The 15289-nt window shown below is 37.1% G+C and overlaps 1 protein-coding gene across 2 annotated transcripts in view; it reads left to right on the forward strand.

The window, feature by feature from the left end:
- Window positions 1–218: 218 nt before the first annotated feature.
- The window catches only part of HIBCH (3-hydroxyisobutyryl-CoA hydrolase), a 42086-nt gene continuing 27015 nt past the window's right edge, over window positions 219–15289 (forward strand). For both annotated transcript variants that reach the window (XM_054210317.1, XM_054210318.1), the window contains exons 1-6: window positions 219–302; window positions 1284–1326; window positions 2097–2237; window positions 3711–3795; window positions 4698–4778; window positions 6869–6921. In XM_054210317.1, the coding sequence (XP_054066292.1) occupies window positions 271–302; window positions 1284–1326; window positions 2097–2237; window positions 3711–3795; window positions 4698–4778; window positions 6869–6921 (435 nt within the window). In that variant the 5' untranslated portion in view covers window positions 219–270. The remainder of the gene's footprint in view (window positions 303–1283; window positions 1327–2096; window positions 2238–3710; window positions 3796–4697; window positions 4779–6868; window positions 6922–15289) is intronic.

Raw genomic sequence — 15289 nt, forward strand, 5'->3', positions numbered from 1 at the left:
TCAAGGTAAGGAAAACCCTTCATACAACTACCGTGCAAGGGGCCTAACAGCCTTTTATACTTTTCATAGTCGCTACGCTGACTGCAAAAGGCGTGTTTAAGCGGGAATGGGGCCCGGAGGCAGGCGGCTGCCCCTCAGAGACTCCCCTTTACCCAGCGAAGGGTGAGGGCGGCTCTAAGGGGAACGGGGCCCGGCCACCCCCCGCGCATGCGCCCTACCCCACCGTTCCGCTTACGCCCATGACGGCGATCGGCCGCGCCGCCTGCCGACATGGCGGCCCGAGTGCTGAGGCCGCTGCCCAGGTAACGGGAAGGCGGCCGTGCTGATAGTGGCCACCCCGCGGCGCGGAAAACCTCCCCCCCCGGTTCCGCCACGCCTGAGGGGGTTTAAATGGCGGCGGGCCGGCAGTGCCTCGCGGCAGGGAGTGATGGGTCGGGGAGGCCTCTAGTGCCGGGGACTGTAACGCCCTGAAGCTGTATAAAAATATAGTTTAGGCCTAGATTAACTTCCACATTCTGAATCGAGCGTGTACTTAAAAATTTAGGCTAGGACGCCGGGACGTCAGCATGTAACGCGTTAATTGGCTGTGTTTTGTGCTTTTTAAGTAGCTGAAAGATAAAGTGGCTCATTAACATTGACGCAAGCCTGGTGTCTGAAGTGCAGCAAATGCTGTTCTTAACTGTCTTCCTCAATAGAATGCAGTGGCAATTAATAAGTGCCTCATTACTTAAACTGAGTAATGTGTTCACAAAACGTCCCAGCATGGGTATCTCCTGTCAGCAATAGAAGCACGAGCCATGTTCAAGCCCTTAACATAAACCTACCTAAACGTGCAAACAGACAAGGACATGAGGGCAGGTTTGGGGTAATGGAAGCTTTGGAAATGCACACGTTTTTGACAAGACGATTTAAAAAAAGTACTAGTATTTAAACATCCAGAAAAGGGCTATAAATCCTTAAAAGACATACACTGCTAAGTATCAAACATATCCCCCAAACTCTCTGTCTTATTATTTCCAGGTTCACCTTCTAACTTGAACACATTGAAAACATTAGTAGTTGGCACTGGTATCTGCTACCTATTTACTAGTAAGCAAAGAAGTTTCCAACTGTTTTGATGTCAAAATTGTACTCTAATTTTACTTGATTTTGAAAAGGAGAATGTAAACCAATTGCATTTAGAAATTTTTCTGACAAAGCTTTGCTTAACTCAGCAGTCGTACATTTGGGGATTGTGTAGCTGGCTTATGGTTTTAGCTGTCTTTTTAATATTTCTTTTTCAGGCTGAGGCCATTCAACAGACTGCAAGTAATATTACAACATTTGGTAAGAACAGCATCTTGTTTGACTAAGTTGGAAGCTTTTAGGACTCAACCCCCCTGAGACAGACAGCACATGCAATTTCTAATGCGTCTGCTGACAATGGTTATGAATGCCATCATTTATTGCTCAGGCATAACACTGCCCACATCTTTGTGCACTTTGTCACAAGTTTCTATTATACTGTAAATTAAAGCTTAATTATTTTGGCTTTATTTACTTTTACAGTTAGTTTCTAGGTTAGCTTCCATATATTTCTTACATATCATTCAACTGTGAGTTTGAAATCAATTGTGAAAATAATTTAGTGATTTGTTCTCTACTCTTAAAAGTTACTTACAGACAAAGCAATGTATATGTTTGGTTTTGCTTTGTCAAACTGCCAGTAAGGACACATGGAACTGTCATTGTTATAATTGTTGCAGGTATTTTCAGAATATCAGTCTTAAAGAAACATGGCTTTGTGTTTTGTTGTGTGGGGTTTTTTTAAATGAACTCAAATGTCATTGTTAAAGAGCGTGTGGCTCGAAAACTTGACCAAGGTTTATTACTCTGAAGGACTCAAACATAAAGTGGTTTCAAAAGAACTGTTTAGCAAATGCAAATAAATCTTGAAGTACAGTGGGGAAGTGTTAGCAAGTAATTCTGAAATGCGTGTTTTATGATCTTAAGTAGCGCGCTTCAATAATATATTTCCATAAACACTCTTGTAAGCATGCTACTCCAGGTATCTAACTGATGACATTGGCTTTTTTTATTTGTTTTTGCATATACAGAAGATGTCTAAGCATACAGATTCAACAGCTGAAGTGTTGTTGGAAAAGAGAGGAGGTGCAGGAATAATAACTTTGAATAGGCCCAAGGCTCTCAATGCACTAAATCTTTCTATGATCCAACAAATTTATCCACAAATAAAGGTTAGTAGATCTGCTTCCACCCATACGCTATATCTACATTGTCCAAAACCAATTTTAAAATTCAGTCTGACATTTAATGTACTGATTTGAAGAATGAAAGTCTGTGTGAGTGCGTCATCCAATGAGCTCAGATTTATAGGATAGTAAAGAACAGTCAGTTTCAAGCAAGTTAGAAATAGGAGACACGTCAGAGAAACAAGCCGTCAGACAAAGTTAAATTTAACATCTGGATAGATAAAGAGACACCCATATTAAAACCAGAACTGAATTAAAAGCAAGTTCAGTGTTTATATGTTCCTTTTGGCAACACCCAACTTGTCAGTGAGCATGCACAAATTCCAAGCTATGAAGTAGTGTTGCCTCTTGATTGGGTGCATGTTTTGTGGGGAGGCTGCGGGGCTGAAATAAAGGATACAAATCATTATGAAGCATGGTGCTGTTAGTGTCATTCCTTCAAGAACTTCTTTATGGTTATACAGGCACTGTTTCTACCCAATCAAGCTAGTGAAGTAATGTGAAATTTTAAGCATGCAAATAGTCCTCTTTTAATTTAATGATATTATATATCATATGCAGAAAGTCAAACTTATTAGATACCAGTATTTGTGGGATAGTTGCCTGCCTTTTGGTATTTTGGTAGACAGTTGTGTTGCAAATTTATGCGTTCTTCAAAGAACAATTAAAGAAAGAAATGCTTACTCTATAGTGCTGACTGCCAGGCTTTATTTGAAGCACAACCTTAAAAGGTGGCATAATTTTAAGTACAGTTGCTGGTATACAGAAATGTCTTGTCTTATCTGGTACACCTACTTAAATAAGGGATATATAAGCATAGTTTAAGGGTGGGGGGAAAGCCCTGTAAAAGGCATCTTTTTCTCAATACAGCTGCAGCACTGCTGAGATCTTGTAACAGTATATTTAATTCAGAAGAAAAACAACAAACCGAAACCATGGTCTTTGTACCTAACAGAACATCTGTGCACAAATTGATTTGATCCAGTCAATGCTTGATTGGCATTGATTGCAGTCATTTTGCAAAATCCATCAACAATTTAAATGCCATTTTCCTTGCCATGCATCTTAGGTTTACACAACTTTCATTATTTGGCCTGAAACATAGTTATTATATCTTCCATATTCCCAACTTCCTGCCCCAGCATTGTGTTCACATTGAGATTTATGTCTGACACTGTTTTAGGGAGTGCTACCTTTCTTCAGAGATTGGGAGCTTTGCATAGGCAGTTTTCCAAAAGACACAAGGCAGCTTTTGCTGATCTCTGATGTCAAGGTTGAATAGGACACAGGAATGGGAGAAAGACATGTAGCTCTCAAACTTCAGCTTAAAACAAACTATTTTAAGTATTGGTTTGATTTGCTTTTTGAAAAAGTAAAATAAGAATTACAGACAGTATACAGATAAAGCATTTTTTGCACAGACTTTAATCTTACATGGAAACATTTACTTCTTTTTAGACTTGGGAGAAAGATCCTGAAACTTTTCTAATAATTATAAAGGGAACTGGAGGAAAAGCTTTTTGTGCTGGGGGTGACATCAGAGGTAAGGACTATAGCCACTTAAACATTTGAAATATCTTTGCCTGTTACTACTTTGCATTGATTTCCTTTATTTACTCTAAGTCCGTTAAACAGATGCTTTCTGCACAACAGTAAGAGACATTAATTGTGCTGACTTCTTACAGCACCTTGATGTACAGATGCTATTTAACTTATTTGTCAGGAGAGAGCTGTCGGAACATTGTAGAAGAGTAAAAATTGGGGTTTTATGAATAACTGTTAATAGCAGCCAGTCATTCCTGAGAAGAGAAGGTTCTTCTCTCTACCTTTTTCTTCCCAGATTTTCATTACTGACAGATTCTTTACAAGAAATTTGACAGATCCTAATAGGTAGCTCTGTTACCATTGGATAACTTGTGTCTGATGTTTGAGATGACTAGATACAGAGCTGACAATGGTGATCAATGTATCTGTGATTATTTTGTAACTATGAACTGTAGGGAATCTCCAAACTGAAAATTATCAGTTGTTTTAAATTTTAGGTAAATAAGCAGCCTGGGTTATTGTTAAATTATGTCCTACTCTAATTGGCTTCTCATTTTTAGTATTCAGTCTTCAGTATAATCAGTTTTAAGTGACCATTCTATATATTGATAAAAAATATCACAAACGAGACTACCAGACATTAAGAGGGGTTCCATAGTGTAGAAAATGGACTGCATTCTTAGAAGTATGTGACAGAGTCTCCAGCGTAATAGAATTGACTCAAATTTGAAGCTTTGCGGTCATGTTTAAGTTTGAGCAAATTTTCTCAAATAAAGCAAAGCAGGGTTAAGTTGCTGTTTCATTGCTGTAGGAAAAAAAACCTTACCACATGATATTAATTTTTTACTTGTGTTTTCTATTAAACTTACAGTTATCTCTAGAATTTTTATTTCTCTTAAGCTATCACAGATGCAGGAAAAACTGGAGATAGACTGGCACAAGATTTCTTCAGAGAAGAATATATGCTGAACAATGCCATTGGTATGTTTCATAGCAAATTCTGAAGCAGTACGGTTTTTGTAATAGTGGCTTTGAATGTAAATTCACTTTTTCTCTTTGCTAATCTATAAAAGACTGTGATAACATAATAGAAGTAGTAATATTTTTTTTTTATCAAGTTCAGTAGCAGTAGTGTAGCATATCTCATTTTTATAACTTGCATACAGAATTTGTTTCTTTTGTTTAAGCTATTAAGATAGCTACCTTATCCCATCCCATTGTTCTGGGTAGTTATATTTCTGCTATGGTTGAATTAAGTCTTAGATGTAGACAGTGCAGTTCTGGACTAAGTATCATTGATCTACTCCAAAGAAGACCCAAGATAAAAATAGATTCATGGAAAATCATTAGTATTCAGTCAGAAAGCAGATGATCAAGTATTTTCAAGCTTTCCATTTAAATAAACTGCATAAATGAATACTCAAGCTAGGACTTAACTGTCTTAGTTTATTGCAAAGAACCTAGGAGTTCGTAGTCTTAAAATAACTAACAGCAAAGACACTGTGTAAGGTTTACTGGGGTAAAAGATATTAATTCTTTAGGGTAAAAGTCAGGAGTTGAATGTTTTGGTGAGAAGAAACTTCTCCAAACATACTTTAATTGAATACAGTTTGAGTTTTTAAACATTGTATCCATTGGTGGTCATTACAGGAGGAGACGTGAAGGTGTTGCTTATCAGTTTAGGTTGACAGAAGAGCATAGAGTTATTACAATAAGAGTGATTTCTGAAAAGTTGTTTTTATTTCATTTGACAGAATTTCCACTTTTAGCACATTTGTCATATACTTTTCCTGCCTTAATCAAGAAAAATATTTTAAGTTTCATGTGCTTGGGGAAAAACTAGTATTATCATGGCAGTTGGACTGGATGATCGTTGTAGGTCCCTTCCAACTCACTAGTCTATTCAAATATTGCAAGGGTACATACTTTAAAAGTTCGCATTTTTTTTTTAAAAGATCAGTGTCTTCTATGTCTATAATGCATGTAATTACAAAACCTACATTTTTGATAACTTTGGTATGAGTGTATTCCTTTGAGATGTCTGCCAAAAAGATTTATTTATATCTTATATTTTACAACTTAAAAATACACAGGGGAGCTGCTTTCACAGCATTTGCACTTGGAGAGGCACAATTCTATAGAAATTTATTTCAAAGACTAGCATCTAGAGCCCAAGCATTAGCCCATATGTTCATGTAAGAACAAAGTTAAAAATGCAATTCGGTTTATATTTTCTAACCACTATTTGAAGAATTGAACTGCCTTTTAAAATAATACTTTTTTAAAACAAGGATCTCTAGTTGCTGCAGAAAAGCTATCAACATGATTGCAGTGGATACCCATATCAGCAATCTGACTGAACTTTCAGTCTGACCTGAAAACACTGAATATGAAGCAGCAGTTTCATTCACAGTGAACTTCTGAATATTTCCATGAATGGTAATTGAAAGCATCAGGTCTTTAGTTTTTTACCTCCTAAAGGCCTAACAGATAAAGCTGATTGATAGATAAAACTGTGGTACTTTAGAACATTATCATCTTGAGCTGCCTGTGCCACACTCAGGGTTGTAACATGCAACAGGGTTGGCAAGACAGAACATGTTTGCATTGCAGTAGTTTATAGTCACATTTTGGCTGAAACCTACCAATACATCTGGCTTTTTAAGTACTGGAGTGCTGGTGCATACTCTGTGCTGTTAATCCAGGCTGTGAAATGAGGTGAAAGGGAAACTGTTGTGTCCCAACATCTTACAAAGCTATTTATGATAGCCAGATGTAGATAAATTGTCAGGTACTCAGGCAGGAAACAATCTGACATTTGGCGGTTATATAATGTTCTCTTAGAACACTCAGAATGCAGTATGTCTGTAGCTGGTGGTTTTTTTCATTGCTTAAGAATTACATGAAGTACCTTCATTTTAAGTTGATGTTTTACTGTTTAATTTCCCAGTTATTTTTTGTTGCACTTGCTGAAGTAAGACATGGGGAAACGTGTCATATACACAGTTAGTCACAGATCCACTCTTTTGAAAAAATGCTCAATTTTATTTTTTTTTTTTAATTTCTTACAGGGACTTGCAAGAAGCCATATGTGGCACTTATCGATGGCATTACAATGGGAGGGGTGAGTTAAGTACCTTGGTATGATATCTGACGTAGTTTATTTTAAAGTAATGTAATCTGCACTTGATTGAACGGACACGTGACATTTCAAACATCTCAATTCAAGAACAAGCATCATCATCTGAACCTTTGTTGCTTGCCTGTCAGGGTAGATAGGTGGTCTTCTAGTGCTTCTGCTGTTCTTTGATAGCTAGTACAACTGCTTTCTCTGAGATCTGGTGGTTGTGTTGAGAAAAAGAGCAAAATCCTGTCACTGAGGAAAAGCTTCTCACAAAAGTTTTCAGAATACTGAAGCGTGAGTTTGTAGATCATACAAGAGCTGAGAATAATTTGCCACTCAAAGTGTATTAAAAATTAGAACTATAAAAAAATACAACTAAAGGATAACTCTTTGAAAAATTGGAGAAATATCATTCTAAGCTATACTTTAAAAGGAAAGTATTTTTTTGGACTGAAAAGATCATAATGGAGTCAGGTGATCCTGCATTACTAAGACTCTTTAATAGTTCCCTTTCTTCTAAAGGGCTTTTAAAAGACTACAGTTAATCTGAAACTAGTTGGATACCCAAATTTTAGCATAGGCTATCCAAATTTCAGTGCGACCTTGACAGAGCTTAGCTGTCATTCGAGTTTGAATGACAACTTACTTGCGTATCCTCAATTTGATGATACTAGTAGCAAATACCTTCATTTGGCAGTAGGGGACTAGGTTTTGATTGAGGAGGTATGCAGCCTAACTTAGCAGAACAAGCAGGTAGGTCTCAGGTTCCAGACTACTTTTAAACTTTTTTTTTTTTAACATTGAGTGCTATTTAATTTGCAATTGTTAATACAGCTGCAGTTTACTCTGAGATAATGTCCTTCCTACAGGAGTGCATGTTTTCATCAACATACTTCTGCCCCACCATTGGCAGTACATGGAAGTATCTACTGATAACTTAATGGAGTTCAGCAGTAGCATTTCTCAATGCTGATTAATTTTTATGTACGTGTTTTGTGTTAGCTTTGAGTTGTCTTCTACGCTTTTCCTTTCAGCCACCTCCCTCGACTATAAAATTTGTTTTCATTCCTCTAAATGGACCAATGCTTACATAGGAAAAGTGCATTAGATCCCATCTATCCCCCACCCTTTTCTCTCACCATTTTCAGGACTGGGACCTCTAGAACATCCCTTGAACTTGTCATGGTCATACTGTGATCTTTTTTGGCTTGCTGTATGAAGTACTACATTCTATTGTAATTATTGTAATTATTCACTAGAACTGCATTCATCTGAAGGAGTTATTCTACTTATGGTATAATTAGATGCTTTGTTTTAAATCGGTCATATGCTAGGTTCTCTGTTTTTAACACAACCAGGTCATATTTCATACGCTCAGGATCTGGCTATCTTAGTCCCTACAAGTCAGTGGGAGCTATAAACATTTGTCACTTACAAAATACAGTAAATGTCTTTAAAAAAAAAAAAAAAATCTACATTCAGGCCCTTGGCTTTAGAAGCAAGTGGTTTTAGTTTGGGCTTAAAAATCAAGGGACACCTCTTAAACACTGCAATTTCACTATAAACCATTTATCTGTGAATGAAAATACAAGCAAGTCAATCTCAACCTTGCTCAAAAAAGCAGCACTATGCACATGGAGTACTCTGTTGTTCTAATTTAAATTAAATGAAAAATCACACAAGTGTATTAGAAACTCAGTTATTATGTGCTTAGGTAATAAAGGTTGCTACTGATCCACAGAAACCATAGATTTGTGATGGTAAAACTTGGAATTGTGTCAAAAAAGTGAACTGGTTCCACTTCAACATTGTTGACTAGGGACTGGTAGATGGCTTTCTTGTGAGCTTAATTAGCCAACAGATGGGGCTGTGGAGCTTGTTTTATGCACCGTGTTTATACTCCCGAAGTTCATCAAAAATTGATATTCAATATAAGTGTATCATTTCATCTTTTTGTACTTATACAGAGCAGTAAGTTCAAGTGACAAGTACATTTGATGAAGCAAAGATGACTGCATGTTGCTAAAAAATAGTGAAACAAGTTATAAATACCACGTGTACTGCTAAAGGGTGTATACTGTTGAAGGGAACACTGGGCACATAGCCTTTCATTGCTAAAAACTACTATTCATATTATTTTAGTTGACCTCTATCCATAGATTTTTTTATTTGTTTTAAATGAAACACCTGAACAGTAGACAAGAAATGCAGAGTATTTAAACTTTTTTTTTTTTTAAAATATTATTGTTTGTAAATGAGGTCCTAAGTTTAGGCTTCTTGGTTCTAGAAAAGTCACAATCTTTTCCTGAATTCTTGGGAGATGAATAGAAGTGTGCTTTATAAGCTCACTCTAAACCTACAGTTCTAAATAGGGCTTTGGCACAAAATATGTTACTGTGTCAGATATTCTCTCTTAAGAGACTAAAAGGATTAATAAAAGTGTATTTTGAACCTCTTTCAAAGCCAAATAAAGTACACTAGACAGATTTGAGTGGTGGCTTTTTGGATGATTTGTCTTAGAATTCAAGGTGAATATTTGACAGAAAAAAAAAAAAAGAAAAAATACAGGGCACAGACTTTGGAAGTTAATGAATGTGGCCTGGGTCACTGGACTAACTTTACGTAAAGCATATTTAAAACTTCAGTGGCATATTGCCAAAGCAGAAGTACATAATTTTCAGGGGCAAAGGCCACTGTTTTTAGTTTAGGGAGGAATTTGTGACAGTGTGTACAAAGTACACTCTTCCTTAGTATTGTATTCAGGAGCATGCATGATTCAGAAACTTCCTGAGCTAGGCTTTATTTCAGAACCATGGTGCTAAATCACCATCAGTAATCACACTAACCTCTCTATTCATCTAGTATTCATTTACATCTAAGTTACTTACATAGAGTATCGTTAAGGTGACTATTAGAGAGTGGAATTTTTTTAAAATAACTGTTTGAGTCTGTTAGTCACTTGGGTAGTAATGTCAAATATGTTAAGCTTTAGACTATACAGAAGTATAGAGCTGAGAGGAACCTTAGGATTATTCTTTCGCACTCAAAGTAGGGTTAAATATAGCTAGATGATTGCAGATTTTCACCTAATACATTTGGAACTCTCCGACAGCAGGAATTCTGTTTTTTCAAGATTTCCCACCTTAGTACTTAGTTCTTCTTTCAAGTTAAGTTTCCCTAGTGTCTAATTTAAGTTTTTAGTATGTGTAATCAATAGATTCCTGTCTTAGTCACAGCTCTCTAAGAACATTTTGAGATACTTGCATTCCTTGCTCCTAGCTATCTCTCTTTAATAGAGGTAAGGATAATAATTCAGCTTTTACTATAGATTAAGTCTCTTGGTCTTCTTGCGATGCCCTGGAATCTCTCCCGTTTGTGTACTTCACAGTTCATTACCAGAGACCAGACAATATTTCAGCTGGAGGATTCATCAGCACCAAGTAGAGCAGAATAATTATCCTCCATATATTACAGAGATACTCTGTCACAAGTAGTCCATGCAAACAGCAGCTTCTCAAAGCATCAGGTGCTAGGAGGCCACCAATTCCAGTTATTCTTAAAGCCATTATTCTTACCTCCTTGCATAACAAGCTTCCATTGCAGTACATTTCTTTATGGCTTACCTTTTACCGATTTTTTGAATCTTCTTCCTTGAACAGCACTTGTTTGTCAGAGAGTCAGTCTTGTGGAGCCACCTTTTTCCTCAAAAACTACAAAGAAAAAAAAGTATTCATTTTCTCCTTCAAGAAACCTGAATGCCATATCAGCTGGCATTGCCTTTTATAGCTCCACTGCATCAGTCTGATTAGGCTTCCCAGGTGGATTGAATCTAGGCTGAGTGGCTACACTTCAGCCCTTTGGTGCCTGCTGGTAGAGACTGGGCTCTAGCATGATACATTAAGTAGTTCTTTTTGCAACAGCATTGCATTATTACTTGTATTAAGTTACTATATCATGGTTGCTATAAACCCCTGAAAAATGTCTAGGTGTTTGTTCAATAAAAAACATAACTGTAATGTCTGCACAGACTAGAAATGCAGTTTCTAGCAAACACTTTCGACAGCTAAATTAATATGATGTTTTCTTGAACAATGTTGTTAGAGGCTTGCTACAGATACCATGGGGATTCTATCAATATAGTTACAAATGTCTGAACTTTCACTTTAGTGTGATTTGGTCAACAGCTCTCATTACATTAATATTTCTTATAAAGTAAATTGGTAGTGATGTCATAAGCAGCTTGTATGTTAGACATTTTAGTCAATTGAATTCCAGTACACAAAGGGGCTGGAATTGAGCAGTATCTGTCATAATCCCGTGCCCTTTTTATCCAGATTGTGTGGCTGCAACTTTTTAGGAATGTTGCTTTCACTACCAACATACATATAAAATTTCTGGCATATATCTGCAAATAACATTTTTTTCCTTGTTTCTTCCCAAATGGAATTATTTGGTTTTTTGATTGCCTGATGTTCTGCAGTCATGACCAAAGCAGCATAAGGAAAAACACACCTTTGCTACTACAAATAAAGTTATTTATTCTCAGGCTTCACGAGTTAGCCTCTGAGTTACAGCTAGCTGGACTGCAGCTGTAGGTGGGAGGAGGAAAGGGAGGGAACATTGCAAAGATCCAGTGGCCCACAGTCTGAATCTGCCCACTGCCAAAACCATTTCCCAGTGATGCAGAAGTAGGAGAGAAGGGTCTGCCCTTGCTCTCTGTGCCGTTTGTGGGTATGGACATCTATGCAGACAGAGTCTTTCTTTCTAAGCAAGTTGCCTGGCATTGCTGTCTCTTCTCGCAGACTAGGGAAACAAAATCATTGTGACCATAACACCTGATGTTTGCCTGTTCTTTTCCATAAAAAGTATTTACATAAACATTGTGAGCCTGTATCTAACACCAAAGTTAAATCTTGTAAACTACTGAATATTGGCGTTTCAATATGTTCAGCTGAAGCGACTGAAGACTGAAAGAGGAAGGTGGGAAGTGTAAAGACAACCAACTGCTTTACTTCATTGTGATCTCACTTGAACTGTGAGCTGTTAATAAGAAATGCGCAGAAAAAGAAGACAGACAAATATGCAATAATTGCAGCTGCTACGTAAATGTCTGTTAGGTGTCTTCTGATATTCCTCAGGCATATAAAATACAATTGAGGGGGGCAGTTCCCCATTTTCCTCCACATTATAAGGTGTCTTGACGTCCGTTGTTTTAAATTTATTTGCTTTTAGGATGTATTCATACAAGTTGTGTGCATATAGTTTTTATACAGAGGTGTAGATAGCAGCATTTGAGACTAACATTCAAAAACTATGAAACATTAGAATTAACCGTATCTGTAAAATCTCACATTTTTTGCCCACTTGTGATACAATTTTTAATTAGAGGAATGTGCATTCATGAAGTGCACAGGTGGATATTGCTAACAGAAAAAACAGCTATTCATTTGTTGTTTAATGTGTGGTGCAAATTTTATTGCAAACTATATAAATTCTGCTTATTAGTTATTAATACACATATACATATATATACACATCATTCGCTTTGGGTTACTAACTGCAGCATATAAAATTTCATGAAAAATTATTATTTTACATAGAACAGCACTTCTGTTTTGTAAGGGACATTATTAACCCCTTTAACCCATTTTTACAGCTAGGAAACTGGAACTTAGAAATGTCAGTGTTTCTTGGGACTTCTGATTTTTCTTTTTCTTCCTTTTTATAAATATGTCATGCCTCTGGTCAGTCATCATGCTCTGAAACTTGAAAATCTTTGGTTTTGTTTTAATTTATGCTCTAAAATCTGCCCTGAAGTAAAAGTAATTGTCATACTAAACCTAGATAAGCTGCTTTCCAATTCTCTCTCTTCCTCTCCCCCTCTCCCCGTCCCTCTGGAAACTCATGGATGTATACCACATAGAAGCCTGCGTTCTGGTTTGTTGCCAATGCTTGAAAGCTGAAGGCAGCTTTTACTGTAGAACAGAATACAGATTTTGCAAGTAGTTATTTGTTGTGCTTTGACTTGTGTGCCACTTAGCTTTTGTAATATAGGATGTTGAAAACAATGCTGAGGCAGTACTAAGAAAGGATTCGTTCTTTGCTGATGTTACAGTATATTTACCATCTGGCACATTGGTCTGCCTGCTAAGCTCCTGCGAGTGATCCTAGGGACAAATGGCACACTTCATTTATAGCTAATCAGACTATAATATCAGCAGCTCTTGACATCAACAAAAAATAACCACTGAATGTTCAACGATTTACATGTGATGTTATTCCCCAAAGGGCTTATCATAAAGCACTGTCTTGAAAACAAGTATTTTAAATTATGAATCAGTACTGGTGCAGCAAGTGAAAGGCCTCTCCCATCCCTCTCCCAACTCTGCAGTGACTGAGTTGTTTAATGTAGACTATGAAAAGGAATGGATGCCACTATTTTACATCCAGAAAAGAAAGGCAGACTTCCTGAATGTACGTTGTACAGATGTTAGTATTACGCAGTCATACTACGCTTAGTATTTTAGAATTACAGAATAAGTGTTTGCATTCCTGCGCAATGTAATGACACATGGATCACATCAAAGAGCAAACATCGCTTGTCTACTCTGAGATTAAAGTTGAAGTTTTAAGTTGTACTTTCTAGTTTATTTTTTTTTCTGCAACCTGTGTATGTTTAAAGGAGGTTTTATTTGTGGTTTCATGGAAAGCTTTTTCTACCCCTGCACTGTTGACTGTCATTGCAGAGATTTTTGCAGGCTTCTGCACAGATTTGTTCTTTCCATTTAACACCAGACTCTTTTTTGCGAAAAGTTCCACTGTTTTTTCTAGTTCTAGGCCTTCATGTAGATGCCTAGTCTCACATTGAGAGTTATCTCATTATTTCCCTTTCCTTCCCTTTATTATAGATCAAGGAAAAAGAGTTCTGAAGAGAATTATCTTTGCCTGCTTTTCCATCCTTTCATATTTCTGCTATTTTTTTCTCGTTGCCAGAAGAATTTGAATGCTCATTTTCTCCTTGAGTTAGTTTTAATCTGTCTTATACTTTCTAAGCTCTTTTTCCTAAGAAATAGTGCTTAGAACATCATTACAAAATCGCCTCAGTTCACTCCTGTCATCCCAAATAACTATGCCCCTGTTTAAATAAAGTTATGTTGCATGTGCCTGTCTGTTTTTAAGATAAAACCCAAAAGCTTAGTTTTGTGTCAATGCGAGTTGCTGAAGCGGGTTTCCTCCTGCTTGCCTGCAGGCAGTAAGATGTGATGAGTTGGACATAACAGATTTCTTGCAGTAGCTACATTTTTAGGTGATACAGAGGGACAAAGGGATAGAGCTTGTCTTCCAGAATTTTAGAAATAATAAAAACCCCACACTATCTTTTTCTGAACATATGTGGCCAGTTATGTATAGGGAAAACACTGGGGAACAGCACTGGGGGAAAAAGAATGCTTTCAAATTTAACACTAGAAAAAGTTTCACTGTCTAGCAATTAATGACTTCTGCTATAGGCTTTTCAGATCTAAATCTCCTTACATCTTCTCTTCCCTTTCTGTTGCAGCAGAAGTCTTGCGTCCATAAAAAGTTCTGCTTCCTCTGACGTGAAAGAGTATTTTTTAACAGACACAGCTGACTGCTGATGCCAGGAAGTTTTGTAGGCTTATTAAATGTAAGTCTTAGGAAGTAATAGACAGTAGTGAAAAAGAAACAAAGAAAACATTCTTAATTCTGGAAAGAAGGTATTTCAGAAAATTCTGAGTAATCAGAAGGAATTATTGGTAAAAGTTTTTATGTTTGCGTCATGGTTCTCGAGCCACAGTGTCCATAGCCAGACTGGACCGTGAAACCAAACTGCTCAACCTGCTGCTTTTTACCTTGGAGGAGCCAATGCACATGGAAAGGGAGGACATGAACTGCAGGCGCTCAATCCCTGCTGCAGAGGCACGTGTTTAACTGCCACTGCAGAGTCTGCCAGGTGGGATCACACCAGCACGGGTGCTCACCGTCAGAAGACCAGATCAGTTCCTGCAGATTACGCAGGGGAAAAAATATGGCTATTGCAGATTACTACCCTAATAAAAAAAGTCTGAGATCATTGATAAGTTTTGGCTGGTAGTAGAAAAATCAAAACAGGGCTTTTAAAAATTCAACTAAATTCTGTTGATAAAGGACACTCATTGTAGCAGCATCAGTGCACAGAATGGCCTATGTATTTTTTTTTCCAAGTTTCACTGTAAGAAGAACCTGACCTAAATGATTGCTATTAATGTAGTTGTATCAAATCTGTTTAAATAATTAGGGGTCAGGAGAACAAGACTGAAACATCGGATGTTATTACAGATAATCCATCTCCAGTCAGCTCGTTGTGCTT

The sequence above is a fragment of the Rissa tridactyla genome, chromosome 7 (genome assembly GCF_028500815.1).
Source record: "Rissa tridactyla isolate bRisTri1 chromosome 7, bRisTri1.patW.cur.20221130, whole genome shotgun sequence".
Classification (NCBI taxonomy): domain Eukaryota; kingdom Metazoa; phylum Chordata; class Aves; order Charadriiformes; family Laridae; genus Rissa; species Rissa tridactyla.